The 14,712-nt window shown below is 54.5% G+C and overlaps 1 protein-coding gene across 1 annotated transcript in view; it reads left to right on the top strand.

Annotated features, from left to right (window-relative positions):
- The window catches only part of baz1a (bromodomain adjacent to zinc finger domain, 1A), a 63,071-nt gene that overhangs the window by 26,384 nt on the left and 21,975 nt on the right, over positions 1-14,712 (top strand). Inside the window, exons 6-17 of the mRNA XM_072465980.1 lie at positions 6,898-7,002; positions 7,102-7,365; positions 7,887-7,982; positions 8,170-8,308; positions 8,369-8,494; positions 8,551-8,814; positions 8,895-9,060; positions 11,981-12,061; positions 12,131-12,183; positions 13,338-13,408; positions 14,076-14,368; positions 14,576-14,712. The exon at positions 14,576-14,712 is cut by the window's right edge and continues 84 nt beyond it. Coding sequence (XP_072322081.1) covers positions 6,898-7,002; positions 7,102-7,365; positions 7,887-7,982; positions 8,170-8,308; positions 8,369-8,494; positions 8,551-8,814; positions 8,895-9,060; positions 11,981-12,061; positions 12,131-12,183; positions 13,338-13,408; positions 14,076-14,368; positions 14,576-14,712 — 1,795 coding nt within the window. The remainder of the gene's footprint in view (positions 1-6,897; positions 7,003-7,101; positions 7,366-7,886; positions 7,983-8,169; positions 8,309-8,368; positions 8,495-8,550; positions 8,815-8,894; positions 9,061-11,980; positions 12,062-12,130; positions 12,184-13,337; positions 13,409-14,075; positions 14,369-14,575) is intronic.

The following is a 14,712-nucleotide window of genomic DNA, read 5'->3' as shown; positions in this document are numbered from 1 at the left end:
TAGAGAAGCTTTACTCACTACAGCCACTTCCTCTAGAGAAGCTTCAATCACTACAGCCACTTCCTCTAGAGAAGGTTCACTCACTACAGCCGCTTCCTCTAGAGAAGCTTCACTCACTACAGCCACTTCCTCTAGAGAAGCTTTACTCACTACAGCCACTTCCTCTAGAGAAGCTTCACTCACTACAGCCACTTCCTCTAGAGAAGGTTCAGTTCACTCACTACAGCCACTTCCTCTAGAGAAGGTTCACTCACTACAGCCGCTTCCTCTAGAGAAGGTTCAGTTCACTCACTACAGCCACTTCCTCTAGAGAAGGTTCACTTCACTCACTACAGCCACTTCCTCTAGAGAAGGTTCACTTCACTCACTACAGCCGCTTCCTCTAGAGAAGGTTCACTTCACTCACTACAGCCACTTCCTCTAGAGAAGGTTCACTTCACTCACTACAGCCGCTTCCTCTAGAGAAGGTTCACTTCACTCACTACAGCCACTTCCTCTAGAGAAGGTTCACTCACTACAGCCACTTCCTCTAGAGAAGGTTCAGTTCACTCACTACAGCCACTTCCTCTAGAGAAGGTTCACTTCACTCACTACAGCCGCTTCCTCTAGAGAAGGTTCACTTCACTCACTACAGCCGCTTCCTCTAGAGAAGGTTCACTTCACTCACTACAGCCGCTTCCTCTAGAGAAGGTTCACTTCACTCACTACAGCCGCTTCCTCTAGAGAATGTTCAGTTCACTCACTACAGCCGCTTCCTCTAGAGAAGGTTCACTTCACTCACTACAGCCGCTTCCTCTAGAGAAGGTTCACTTCACTCACTACAGCCGTTTCCTCTAGAGAAGCTTCACTCACTACAGCCACTTCCTCTAGAGACGGTTCACTCACTACAGCCGCTTCCTCTAGAGAAGGTTCACTTCACTCACTACAGCCGCTTCCTCTAGAGAAGGTTCACTTCACTCACTACAGCCGCTTCCTCTAGAGAAGGTTCACTTCACTCACTACAGCCGCTTCCTCTAGAGAAGGTTCAGTTCACTCACTACAGCCGCTTCCTCTAGAGAAGGTTCACTTCACTCACTACAGCCGCTTCCTCTAGAGAAGGTTCACTTCACTCACTACAGCCGCTTCCTCTAGAGAAGGTTCACTTGACTCACTACAGCCGCTTCCTCTAGAGAAGGTTCACTCACTACAGCCACTTCCTCTAGAGAAGGTTCACTCACTACAGCCGCTTCCTCTAGAGAAGGTTCAGTTCACTCACTACAGCCACTTCCTCTAGAGAAGGTTCACTCACTACAGCCGCTTCCTCTAGAGAAGGTTCACTCACTACAGCCGCTTCCTCTAAAGAAGGTTCACTCACTACAGCCGCTTCCTCTAGAGAAGGTTCACTCACTACAGCCACTTCCTCTAGAGAAGGTTCACTTCACTCACTACAGCCGCTTCCTCTAGAGAAGGTTCAGTTCACTCACTACAGCCGCTTCCTCTAGAGAAGGTTCAGTTCACTCACTACAGCCACTTCCTCTAGAGAAGCTTCAATCACTACAGCCACTTCCTCTAGAGAAGCTTCACTCACTACAGCCGCTTCCTCTAGAGAAGGTTCAGTTCACTCACTACAGCCACTTCCTCTAGAGAAGGTTCAGTTCACTCACTACAGCCACTTCCTCTAGAGAAGCTTTACTCACTACAGCCACTTCCTCTAGAGAAGCTTCAATCACTACAGCCACTTCCTCTAGAGAAGCTTCACTCACTACAGCCGCTTCCTCTAGAGAAGGTTCAGTTCACTCACTACAGCCACTTCCTCTAGAGAAGCTTTACTCACTACAGCCACTTCCTCTAGAGAAGCTTCAATCACTACAGCCACTTCCTCTAGAGAAGCTTCACTCACTACAGCCGCTTCCTCTAGAGAAGGTTCAGTTCACTCACTACAGCCACTTCCTCTAGAGAAGCTTTACTCACTACAGCCACTTCCTCTAGAGAAGCTTCAATCACTACAGCCACTTCCTCTAGAGAAGCTTCACTCACTACAGCCGCTTCCTCTAGAGAAGGTTCAGTTCACTCACTACAGCCACTTCCTCTAGAGAAGCTTTACTCACTACAGCCACTTCCTCTAGAGAAGCTTCAATCACTACAGCCACTTCCTCTAGAGAAGGTTCACTCACTACAGCCGCTTCCTCTAGAGAAGGTTCAGTTCACTCACTACAGCCGCTTCCTCTAGAGAAGGTTCACTCACTACAGCCGCTTCCTCTAGAGAAGGTTCAGTTCACTCACTACAGCCACTTCCTCTAGAGAAGCTTTACTCACTACAGCCACTTCCTCTAGAGAAGCTTCAATCACTACAGCCACTTCCTCTAGAGAAGCTTCACTCACTACAGCCGCTTCCTCTAGAGAAGGTTCAGTTCACTCACTACAGCCACTTCCTCTAGAGAAGCTTTACTCACTACAGCCACTTCCTCTAGAGAAGCTTCAATCACTACAGCCACTTCCTCTAGAGAAGCTTCACTCACTACAGCCGCTTCCTCTAGAGAAGGTTCAGTTCACTCACTACAGCCACTTCCTCTAGAGAAGCTTTACTCACTACAGCCACTTCCTCTAGAGAAGCTTCAATCACTACAGCCACTTCCTCTAGAGAAGCTTCACTCACTACAGCCGCTTCCTCTAGAGAAGGTTCAGTTCACTCACTACAGCCACTTCCTCTAGAGAAGCTTTACTCACTACAGCCACTTCCTCTAGAGAAGCTTCAATCACTACAGCCACTTCCTCTAGAGAAGGTTCACTCACTACAGCCGCTTCCTCTAGAGAAGGTTCAGTTCACTCACTACAGCCACTTCCTCTAGAGAAGCTTTACTCACTACAGCCACTTCCTCTAGAGAAGCTTCAATCACTACAGCCACTTCCTCTAGAGAAGCTTCACTCACTACAGCCGCTTCCTCTAGAGAAGGTTCAGTTCACTCACTACAGCCACTTCCTCTAGAGAAGCTTTACTCACTACAGCCACTTCCTCTAGAGAAGCTTCAATCACTACAGCCACTTCCTCTAGAGAAGCTTCACTCACTACAGCCGCTTCCTCTAGAGAAGGTTCAGTTCACTCACTACAGCCACTTCCTCTAGAGAAGCTTTACTCACTACAGCCACTTCCTCTAGAGAAGCTTCAATCACTACAGCCACTTCCTCTAGAGAAGCTTCACTCACTACAGCCGCTTCCTCTAGAGAAGGTTCAGTTCACTCACTACAGCCACTTCCTCTAGAGAAGCTTTACTCACTACAGCCACTTCCTCTAGAGAAGCTTCAATCACTACAGCCACTTCCTCTAGAGAAGGTTCACTCACTACAGCCGCTTCCTCTAGAGAAGCTTCACTCACTACAGCCACTTCCTCTAGAGAAGCTTTACTCACTACAGCCACTTCCTCTAGAGAAGCTTCACTCACTACAGCCACTTCCTCTAGAGAAGGTTCAGTTCACTCACTACAGCCACTTCCTCTAGAGAAGGTTCACTCACTACAGCCGCTTCCTCTAGAGAAGGTTCAGTTCACTCACTACAGCCACTTCCTCTAGAGAAGGTTCACTTCACTCACTACAGCCACTTCCTCTAGAGAAGGTTCACTTCACTCACTACAGCCGCTTCCTCTAGAGAAGGTTCACTTCACTCACTACAGCCACTTCCTCTAGAGAAGGTTCACTTCACTCACTACAGCCGCTTCCTCTAGAGAAGGTTCACTTCACTCACTACAGCCACTTCCTCTAGAGAAGGTTCACTCACTACAGCCACTTCCTCTAGAGAAGGTTCAGTTCACTCACTACAGCCACTTCCTCTAGAGAAGGTTCACTTCACTCACTACAGCCGCTTCCTCTAGAGAAGGTTCACTTCACTCACTACAGCCGCTTCCTCTAGAGAAGGTTCACTTCACTCACTACAGCCGCTTCCTCTAGAGAAGGTTCACTTCACTCACTACAGCCGCTTCCTCTAGAGAATGTTCAGTTCACTCACTACAGCCGCTTCCTCTAGAGAAGGTTCACTTCACTCACTACAGCCGCTTCCTCTAGAGAAGGTTCACTTCACTCACTACAGCCGTTTCCTCTAGAGAAGCTTCACTCACTACAGCCACTTCCTCTAGAGACGGTTCACTCACTACAGCCGCTTCCTCTAGAGAAGGTTCACTTCACTCACTACAGCCGCTTCCTCTAGAGAAGGTTCACTTCACTCACTACAGCCGCTTCCTCTAGAGAAGGTTCACTTCACTCACTACAGCCGCTTCCTCTAGAGAAGGTTCAGTTCACTCACTACAGCCGCTTCCTCTAGAGAAGGTTCACTTCACTCACTACAGCCGCTTCCTCTAGAGAAGGTTCACTTCACTCACTACAGCCGCTTCCTCTAGAGAAGGTTCACTTGACTCACTACAGCCGCTTCCTCTAGAGAAGGTTCACTCACTACAGCCACTTCCTCTAGAGAAGGTTCACTCACTACAGCCGCTTCCTCTAGAGAAGGTTCAGTTCACTCACTACAGCCACTTCCTCTAGAGAAGGTTCACTCACTACAGCCGCTTCCTCTAGAGAAGGTTCACTCACTACAGCCGCTTCCTCTAAAGAAGGTTCACTCACTACAGCCGCTTCCTCTAGAGAAGGTTCACTCACTACAGCCACTTCCTCTAGAGAAGGTTCACTTCACTCACTACAGCCGCTTCCTCTAGAGAAGGTTCAGTTCACTCACTACAGCCGCTTCCTCTAGAGAAGGTTCACTCACTACAGCCGCTTCCTCTAGAGAAGGTTCAGTTCACTCACTACAGCCGCTTCCTCTAGAGAAGGTTCACTCACTACAGCCACTTCCTCTAGAGAAGGTTCAGTTCACTCACTACAGCCGCTTCCTCTAGAGAAGGTTCACTCACTACAGCCGCTTCCTCTAGAGAAGGTTCAGTTCACTCACTACAGCCGCTTCCTCTAGAGAAGGTTCACTCACTACAGCCGCTTCCTCTAGAGAAGGTTCAGTTCACTCACTACAGCCGCTTCCTCTAGAGAAGGTTCACTCACTACAGCCGCTTCCTCTAGAGAAGGTTCAGTTCACTCACTACAGCCGCTTCCTCTAGAGAAGGTTCACTCACTACAGCCGCTTCCTCTAGAGAAGGTTCAGTTCACTCACTACAGCCGCTTCCTCTAGAGAAGGTTCACTCACTACAGCCGCTTCCTCTAGAGAAGGTTCACTCACTACAGCCGCTTCCTCTAGAGAAGGTTCAGTTCACTCACTACAGCCGCTTCCTCTAGAGAAGGTTCACTCACTACAGCCGCTTCCTCTAGAGAAGGTTCAGTTCACTCACTACAGCCGCTTCCTCTAGAGAAGGTTCACTCACTACAGCCGCTTCCTCTAGAGAAGGTTCAGTTCACTCACTACAGCCGCTTCCTCTAGAGAAGGTTCACTCACTACAGCCGCTTCCTCTAGAGAAGGTTCACTCACTACAGCCGCTTCCTCTAGAGAAGGTTCAGTTCACTCACTACAGCCGCTTCCTCTAGAGAAGGTTCACTCACTACAGCCGCTTCCTCTAGAGAAGGTTCAGTTCACTCACTACAGCCGCTTCCTCTAGAGAAGGTTCACTCACTACAGCCGCTTCCTCTAGAGAAGGTTCAGTTCACTCACTACAGCCGCTTCCTCTAGAGAAGGTTCACTCACTACAGCCACTTCCTCTAGAGAAGGTTCACTCACTACAGCCGCTTCCTCTAGAGAAGGTTCAGTTCACTCACTACAGCCGCTTCCTCTAGAGAAGGTTCACTCACTACAGCCGCTTCCTCTAGAGAAGGTTCAGTTCACTCACTACAGCCGCTTCCTCTAGAGAAGGTTCACTCACTACAGCCGCTTCCTCTAGAGAAGGTTCAGTTCACTCACTACAGCCGCTTCCTCTAGAGAAGGTTCACTCACTACAGCCACTTCCTCTAGAGAAGGTTCACTCACTACAGCCACTTCCTCTAGAGAAGGTTCAGTTCACTACAGCCGCTTCCTCTAGAGAAGGTTCAGTTCACTCACTACAGCCGCTTCCTCTAGAGAAGGTTCACTCACTACAGCCGCTTCCTCTAGAGAAGGTTCAGTTCACTCACTACAGCCGCTTCCTCTAGAGAAGGTTCACTCACTACAGCCACTTCCTCTAGAGAAGGTTCACTCACTACAGCCACTTCCTCTAGAGAAGGTTCACTCACTACAGCCACTTCCTCTAGAGAAGGTTCACTCACTACAGCCGCTTCCTCTAGAGAAGGTTCACTGGGGGGGCGGGGCCTGGGGGGGCTGAACCTACATTTCGTCTTTTTGTTGCTTTGAAGCTTCAATACATCGTTGTGGCACTCATTGTTTTGAAACGCTAAAACCTCAGCCACGAGCATCAGAACAACAGTAGGCGGCGGGCGCGCGGTGGGCGTCGCCGTTGCCAACGCGGCTGGTGCAGAAAAGTTGGAAAAGTTTTTTTGCGGAGAGAGATTATGCTCTAGTGACGTGCTACGCACTGACCGGAAGGATCGTTTTATCAAAGCATAAAATGTGATGTGAAGCCAGACTTGAGGGGGAGGGGCCAGAGAGAGAGGAAAAAAAATTAAGTCTTTTCAGCTTCAACCCATTTTGAGATGATCCCTAACCAGACACAAGGATGATCTAAGGTCCCGAGTGTTCCCACTCTTCATCTGTCACAACAACATGAACTTCTCTTTCACACTTTATTATATTTAGTATTTGTCCAGATTAGAAATGCATTGATATTATTTAGATATTATTCTTGAAAGTTCTGCTTTCTGCAGTCAGAGGTTACAATGGTCAGAGGTTACAAAGGTCATGAACTTTCATGTCTTAGTTATAATAACTCTTGTTTTCTCAGTTTTTCGCAGGTTTTTCTGGATCCATAAATCTCTCACTAATGACAAACCCTCTGTCCTCAGCCGGCCTCCGTCTCCAGGTTTGGACTCTCGGGCGTGACCTTCACTCAGTTCTTCCCTGATGAGCCTCCAGTGTTTAGCCCCGCCTCCAAGAGCTCACCTGGACAGGTAAATCTCAGCCTGCCCTTTATCTTCATCTGATCTGATCCATGTGATGCATTTGTGTGTGAGAGGAGGTGCAGCAGGAGTAAAGAGCGTCTGTTCCAGGGAGCGCTGTCCCAGCTGAAGGCCATGGAGGAGAAGCTGAAGCTGCTGCAGCAGAAGGAGGACATGGCTCATCACAAGGTCAAGAAGAAGAAGGCAGAGAGACAGCAACTGAAGCAGGGCAAGCAGGAGCGGAGGAGAGAAGAGGAGGAGCGTCTGAGGGAGGAGGCTCACGACCGACTGAAGGAGAACATGGAGATGGTCCAAGAGCAGCTGAAGCAACAGAAGAAGGAGCAGAAGGAGATGCAGAAGGCAGAGAAGGAGAAGGTAAAACACATGTCCGAGAGGTCACCCAACCAGGAGGATCAGGAGGAGGAGGGTCAGGAGGAGGGTCAGGAGGAGGCTCAGGAGGAGGCTCAGGAGGAGGCTCAGCAGGAGGAGGCTCAGCAGGAGGAGGCTCAGCAGGAGGAGGCTCAGCAGGAGGAGGCTCAGCAGGAGGCTCAGGAGGAGGCTCAGCAGGAGGAGGGTTAGGAGGAGGCTCAGCAGGAGGCTCAGGAGGGAGGAGGCTCAGGAGGAGGCTCAGGCGGAGGCTCAGGAGGAGGCTCAGGAGGAGGCTCAGGAGGAGGCTCAGGAGGAGGCTCAGGAGGAGGAGGCTCAGGAGGAGGAGGCTCAGGAGGAGGAGGGTCAGGAGGAGGAGGCTCAGGAGGAGGAGGCTCAGGAGGAGGAGGAGGAGGCTCGGCAGGAGGAGGAGGAGGCTCGGCAGGAGGAGGAGGAGGCTCGGCAGGAGGGGGAGTCGGCGGGAGGGGGTGGAGCTTCTGCTCTAAACTTCTCGCGTCTAAATGTTTCAGGAGCGAGAGAAGCTGAAGGAGGAGAGGAGGAAATATGCCGAGAGGATGAAGCAGATGAGCAAACCCACTGAGGACCTGGAGTGTGACGACTTGAAGGTCAGTGAGAGCCCCGCGGGGTCAGGGGTCGGGTCAGGGGTCGATGAGAGCCCCGCGGGGGTCATGGGTCAATGAGAGCCCGCGGGGGTCATGGGTCCCCGCGGGGGTCATGGGTCGATGAGAGCTCTGTGTCAGGGTCAGAGGTCACATTTAGGGCAGAAATAAAGTCAACTTGTGTGTCCTCCAGGAGCTGCCCTCGCCCTCTCCCGTCCACACCCGGCTGCCTCCTCGACTGTTCGGAGAAGCTCTCATGGTTCTGGAGTTCCTCAGATCCTTTGGAGAGATCTTTGAGCTGAAGGACGAGTTTCCAGGCGGCGTCTCTCTGGGTACGTCCACGTGGGAGTCTGTAGTGTGATGGGAGGTGCTGATGGTGTGTGATCCCACAGAGGTCCTGGAGGAGGCGCTGGTGGGCTCGGACCCTGAAGGGCCTCTGTGTGAGCTGCTCTTCTTCTTCCTCTGGGCCATTTTCCAGAGTTCAGACGAGGAGCAGGAGCAGAGCTGCGACGAGACCGGTACAACTGAAGCACATTCCCCCTGAACCCACATGAGACTAACGCTGTGTGTTTAGACCTATCACAGGCCCTGGACGAAGGCGCCGACTCCGCCTCCTCCGCCCCGGCTGCCATGACCACCGTGGCTTGGGCGTGGTCACAGCTGCATCAGGGGCGGAGCCTGAAACAGCTGGATCTGGACAGTTGCACTCTGAGCGAGATCCTCAGACTGAAGATCCTGTCTGCGACGGCCGAAGACGATCCGTGCGTGGAGCTGAGGAACATGTGCCCCGAGATCCTGCAGACGCTGAAGAGGAGCGCGGTGTACGACCTGCCGCCAGGTACGGCCCCTGGACACCCGGCCCCTGGACACCCGGCCCCTGGACACCCGGCCCCGCTCTCACACTGATCTCTTGTGCAGGAGAGAAGCTGCAGATACTGAACGCTCTGGTGGGAAAGCTGCTGACTTTGGGCGTGAGCCGAGACCTGATCGAAGACTGTTACGAGGAGCACAAGGCGGCGAGACAAGAGCTGAGGGAGATCCGATGGGAACAGCACCGCAGAGGGCGAGAGGAGGCGGCCTACAGGTGAGAACGTCCTGGAAATGCACCCGAACTACAGCAGAGGGCGAGAGGAGGCGGCCTACAGGTGAGAACGTCCTGGAAATGCACCCGAACTACAGCAGAGGGCGAGAGGAGGCGGCCTACAGGTGAGAACGTCCTGGAAATGCACCCGAACTACAGCAGAGGGCGAGAGGAGGCGGCCTACAGGTGAGAACGTCCTGGAAATGCACCCGAACTACAGCAGAGGGCGAGAGGAGGCGGCCTACAGGTGAGAACGTCCTGGAAATACACCCGAACTACAGCAGAGGGCGAGAGGAGGCGGCCTACAGGTGAGAACGTCCTGGAAATGCACCCGAACTACAGCAGAGGGCGAGAGGAGGCGGCCTACAGGTGAGAACGTCCTGGAAATGCACCCGAACTACAGCAGAGGGCGAGAGGAGGCGGCCTACAGGTGAGAACGTCCTGGAAATGCACCCGAACTACAGCAGAGGGCGAGAGGAGGCGGCCTACAGGTGAGAACGTCCTGGAAATACACCCGAACTACAGCAGAGGGCGAGAGGAGGCGGCCTACAGGTGAGAACGTCCTGGAAATACACCCGAACTACAGCAGAGGGCGAGAGGAGGCGGCCTACAGGTGAGAACGTCCTGGAAATGCACCCGAACTACAGCAGAGGGCGAGAGGAGGCGGCCTACAGGTGAGAACGTCCTGGAAATACACCCGAACTACAGCAGAGGGCGAGAGGAGGCGGCCTACAGGTGAGAACGTCCTGGAAATACACCCGACCTACAGCAGAGGGCGAGAGGAGGCGGCCTACAGGTGAGAACGTCCTGGAAATACACCCGAACTACAGCAGAGGGCGAGAGGAGGCGGCCTACAGGTGAGAACGTCCTGGAAATACACCCGAACTACAGCAGAGGGCGAGAGGAGGCGGCCTACAGGTGAGAACGTCCTGGAAATACACCCGAACTACAGCAGAGGGCGAGAGGAGGCGGCCTACACGTGAGAACGTCCTGGAAATGCACCCGAACTACAGCAGAGGGCGAGAGGAGGCGGCCTACAGGTGAGAACGTCCTGGAAATACACCCGAACTACAGCAGAGGGCGAGAGGAGGCGGCCTACAGGTGAGAACGTCCTGGAAATGCACCCGAACTACAGCAGAGGGCGAGAGGAGGCGGCCTACAGGTGAGAACGTCCTGGAAATGCACCCGAACTACAGCAGAGGGCGAGAGGAGGCGGCCTACAGGTGAGAACGTCCTGGAAATACACCCGAACTACAGCAGAGGGCGAGAGGAGGCGGCCTACAGGTGAGAACGTCCTGGAAATGCACCCGAACTACAGCAGAGGGCGAGAGGAGGCGGCCTACAGGTGAGAACGTCCTGGAAATGCACCCGAACTACAGCAGAGGGCGAGAGGAGGCGGCCTACAGGTGAGAACGTCCTGGAAATGCACCCGAACTACAGCAGAGGGCGAGAGGAGGCGGCCTACAGGTGAGAACGTCCTGGAAATGCACCCGAACTACAGCAGAGGGCGAGAGGAGGCGGCCTACAGGTGAGAACGTCCTGGAAATACACCCGAACTACAGCAGAGGGCGAGAGGAGGCGGCCTACAGGTGAGAACGTCCTGGAAATACACCCGAACTACAGCAGAGGGCGAGAGGAGGCGGCCTACAGGTGAGAACGTCCTGGAAATGCACCCGAACTACAGCAGAGGGCGAGAGGAGGCGGCCTACAGGTGAGAACGTCCTGGAAATACACCCGAACTACAGCAGAGGGCGAGAGGAGGCGGCCTACAGGTGAGAACGTCCTGGAAATACACCCGACCTACAGCAGAGGGCGAGAGGAGGCGGCCTACAGGTGAGAACGTCCTGGAAATACACCCGAACTACAGCAGAGGGCGAGAGGAGGCGGCCTACAGGTGAAAACGTCCTGGAAATACACCCGAACTACAGCAGAGGGCGAGAGGAGGCGGCCTACAGGTGAGAACGTCCTGGAAATACACCCGAACTACAGCAGAGGGCGAGAGGAGGCGGCCTACACGTGAGAACGTCCTGGAAATGCACCCGAACTACAGCAGAGGGCGAGAGGAGGCGGCCTACAGGTGAGAACGTCCTGGAAATGCACCCGAACTACAGCAGAGGGCGAGAGGAGGCGGCCTACAGGTGAGAACGTCCTGGAAATGCACCCGAACTACAGCAGAGGGCGAGAGGAGGCGGCCTACAGGTGAGAACGTCCTGGAAATGCACCCGAACTACAGCAGAGGGCGAGAGGAGGCGGCCTACAGGTGAGAACGTCCTGGAAATGCACCCGAACTACAGCAGAGGGCGAGAGGAGGCGGCCTACAGGTGAGAACGTCCTGGAAATACACCCGAACTACAGCAGAGGGCGAGAGGAGGCGGCCTACAGGTGAGAACGTCCTGGAAATACACCCGAACTACAGCAGAGGGCGAGAGGAGGCGGCCTACAGGTGAGAACGTCCTGGAAATGCACCCGAACTACAGCAGAGGGCGAGAGGAGGCGGCCTACAGGTGAGAACGTCCTGGAAATGCACCCGAACTACAGCAGAGGGCGAGAGGAGGCGGCCTACAGGTGAGAACGTCCTGGAAATGCACCCGAACTACAGCAGAGGGCGAGAGGAGGCGGCCTACAGGTGAGAACGTCCTGGAAATACACCCGAACTACAGCAGAGGGCGAGAGGAGGCGGCCTACAGGTGAGAACGTCCTGGAAATACACCCGAACTACAGCAGAGGGCGAGAGGAGGCGGCCTACAGGTGAGAACGTCCTGGAAATACACCTGAACTACAGCAGAGGGCGAGCGGAGGCGGTCTACAGGTGAGAACGTCCTGGAAATACAGCCGAACTACAGCAGAGGGCGAGAGGAGGCGGCCTACAGGTGAGAACGTCCTGGAAATACACCCGAACTACATTTGTGTTTGTGGTTTTCAGAGTGCGTATGAGGAAAGAGGAGCGACTTCGGGAGCAGGAGCAGAAGATGAAGGACAGAGGACGAGAGCAGGAGAACGTCAGGTACAGAACATCATGATTCAAAGGTCCAAAAAACGGTCCATAACTTCTGAGCCTTTCATGTGTCCTCAGTGTGAACGGAACTGCACCAGCGCCAGAGGAACCCAAGCAGAACCAGCACAAAGGTACTCATGGTCCTCGGGGGCCTCATGGTCCTCGGGTTCCTCATGGTCCTCGGGTTCCTCATGGTCCTCGGGGTCCTCATGGTCCTCGGGGTCCTCATGGTCCTCGGGTTCCTCGGGGTCCTCATGGTCCTCGGGGTCCTCATGGTCCTCGGGGTCCTCATGGTCCTCGGGTTCCTCATGGTCCTCGGGTTCCTCATGGTCCTCATGGTCCTCGGGTTTCTCATGGTCCTCGGGGTCCTCATGGTCCTCAGGGTCCTCATGGTCCTCGGGGTCCTCGGATTCCTCATGGTCCTCAGGTTCCTTGGGGTCCTCATGGTCCTCGGGGTCCTCATGGTCCTCGGGTTCCTCATGGTCCTCGGGGTCCTCATGGTCCTCGGGGTCCTCATGGTCCTCAGGTTCCTTGGGGTCCTCATGGTCCTCAGGTTCCTTGGGGTCCTCATGGTCCTCGGGGTCCTCATGGTCCTCGGGGTCCTCATGGTCCTCGGGTCCTCGGGTTCCTCGGGGTCCTCATGGTCCTCGGGTTCCTCGGGGTCCTCATGGTCCTCGGGGTCCTCGGGGTCCTCGGGGTCCTCATGGTCCTAGGGGTCCTCGGGGTCCTCGGGGTCCTCATGGTCCTCGGGTTCCTCGGGGTCCTCATGGTCCTCGGGGTCCTCGGGGTCCTCGGGGTCCTCATGGTCCTAGGGGTCCTCGGGGTCCTCGGGGTCCTCATGGTCCTCGGGTTCCTCGGGGTCCTCATGGTCCTCGGGGTCCTCGGGGTCCTCATGGTCCTAGGGGTCCTCGGGGTCCTCGGGGTCCTCATGGTCCTCGGGTTCCTCGGGGTCCTCATGGTCCTCGGGGTCCTCGGGTTCCTCGGGGTCCTCATGGTCCTCGGGTTTAGACCTTAGTTGATCAGAGTTTGGGACAGAGCATGAGACACATGAATGTTCTGCTGCTCCTTCTGCAGCTGGAGCCAAAGCATGTTTAAAGACCAATAAGATACACATGATGTGCACGTCCCCGTCTCCGTCACGTCCCCGTCTGTTCTGTCCCCGTCTCTGTCACGTCCCCGTCTCCGTCACGTCCCCGTCTGTTCTGTCCCCGTCTCTGTCCCCGTCTCCGCCACGTCTTCGTTTTAAACGTACCTCTTCTCATGGACTCGTCTCTTTGTCCTCCAGGTGTTCAGAAAGGCCTCGGCTCTAAACCTGTCTCTTTGAGTCCAGAAGAACTTCAAGAGGAACAGGAGAAGGTTTGTCCTCCTCTGACTCCTCCTCCTCACTCCTTCCTCTGACTCCTCCTCCTCACTCCTTCCTCTGACTCCTCCTCCTCACTCCTTCCTCTGACTCCTCCTCCTCACTCCTTCCTCTGACTCCTCCTCCTCACTCCTTCCTCTGACTCCTCCTCCTCACTCCTTCCTCTGACTCCTCCTCCTCACTCCTTCCTCTGACTCCTCCTCCTCACTCCTTCCTCTGACTCCTCCTCCTCACTCCTTCCTCTGACTCCTCCTCCTCACTCCTTCCTCTGACTCCTCCTCCTCACTCCTTCCTCTGACTCCTCCTCCTCACTCCTTCCTCTGACTCCTCCTCCTCACTCCTTCCTCTGACTCCTCCTCCTCACTCCTTCCTCTGACTCCTCCTCCTCACTCCTTCCTCTGACTCCTCCTCCTCACTCCTTCCTCTGACTCCTCCTCCTCACTCCTTCCTCTGACTCCTCCTCCTCACTCCTTCCTCTGACTCCTCCTCCTCACTCCTTCCTCTGACTCCTCCTCCTCACTCCTTCCTCTGACTCCTCCTCCTCACTACTCCCTCTGACTCCTTCCTCTGACTCCTCCTCCTCACTACTCCCTCTGACTCCTCCTCCTCACTACTCCCTCTGACTCCTTCCTCTCACTCCTCCTCTCACTGGTTGTGTTTCAGGTGAGTGAGTTGCTGGTTCGACTCCACAGCGCCTCCTCCTGCACGTCGCTGCTCCCGTTGGGCAGAGATCGCTGGTTTCGTAAATACTGGCTGCTGCCGTCTCTCTCGGTTCTGTTTGTGGAGGAGGACACGTTTGGCCTGAGCGCAGACATGATCAGGCCTGAGGGAGGCGCCCCTGAGGGAGGCGCCCCTGAGGGAGGTGCCCCTGAGGGAGGCAAGGGGGGCTCTGACCACGCCAGCTCTGACCACGCCCTCTTTGGCCACGCACACATGCAGCAGGAGAATGGAGTCAGGTGAGCAGAGTCATGAAAACTAACCCCTGATCCAGTCCGACCAATCAAAGAGCTGGACTGCAGGCTCCACCCCTTCCAAGCCACTCCCCAAAGTAATTAGGAACGATCCACAGGAACAAACCTTCATCCATTGGACTGTTCTTGGTCCAATGCCGAGCTCCAAACAGACCGTGGAAACATGGATCTGAAACTGTCTGTGTTTTTCAGCACCAGCCCCGCCCCTCACAACCCTGACCCCGCCCCTCACAGCCCTGACCCCGCCTCCCGCTGGTGGTTCTATTCGTCGGTGGATCAGTTGGAGCAGCTTCTGCAGAGTCTGAACCCTCGCGGTCACAGAGAGAGCG

The sequence above is a fragment of the Eucyclogobius newberryi genome, unplaced genomic scaffold (genome assembly GCF_026437365.1).
Source record: "Eucyclogobius newberryi isolate DKJ021-1_F unplaced genomic scaffold, fEucNew1.0.hap1 SCAF_53, whole genome shotgun sequence".
Taxonomy (NCBI): Eukaryota; Metazoa; Chordata; class Actinopteri; order Gobiiformes; family Gobiidae; genus Eucyclogobius; species Eucyclogobius newberryi.
This window is presented reverse-complemented; position numbering and strand designations above follow the sequence as displayed.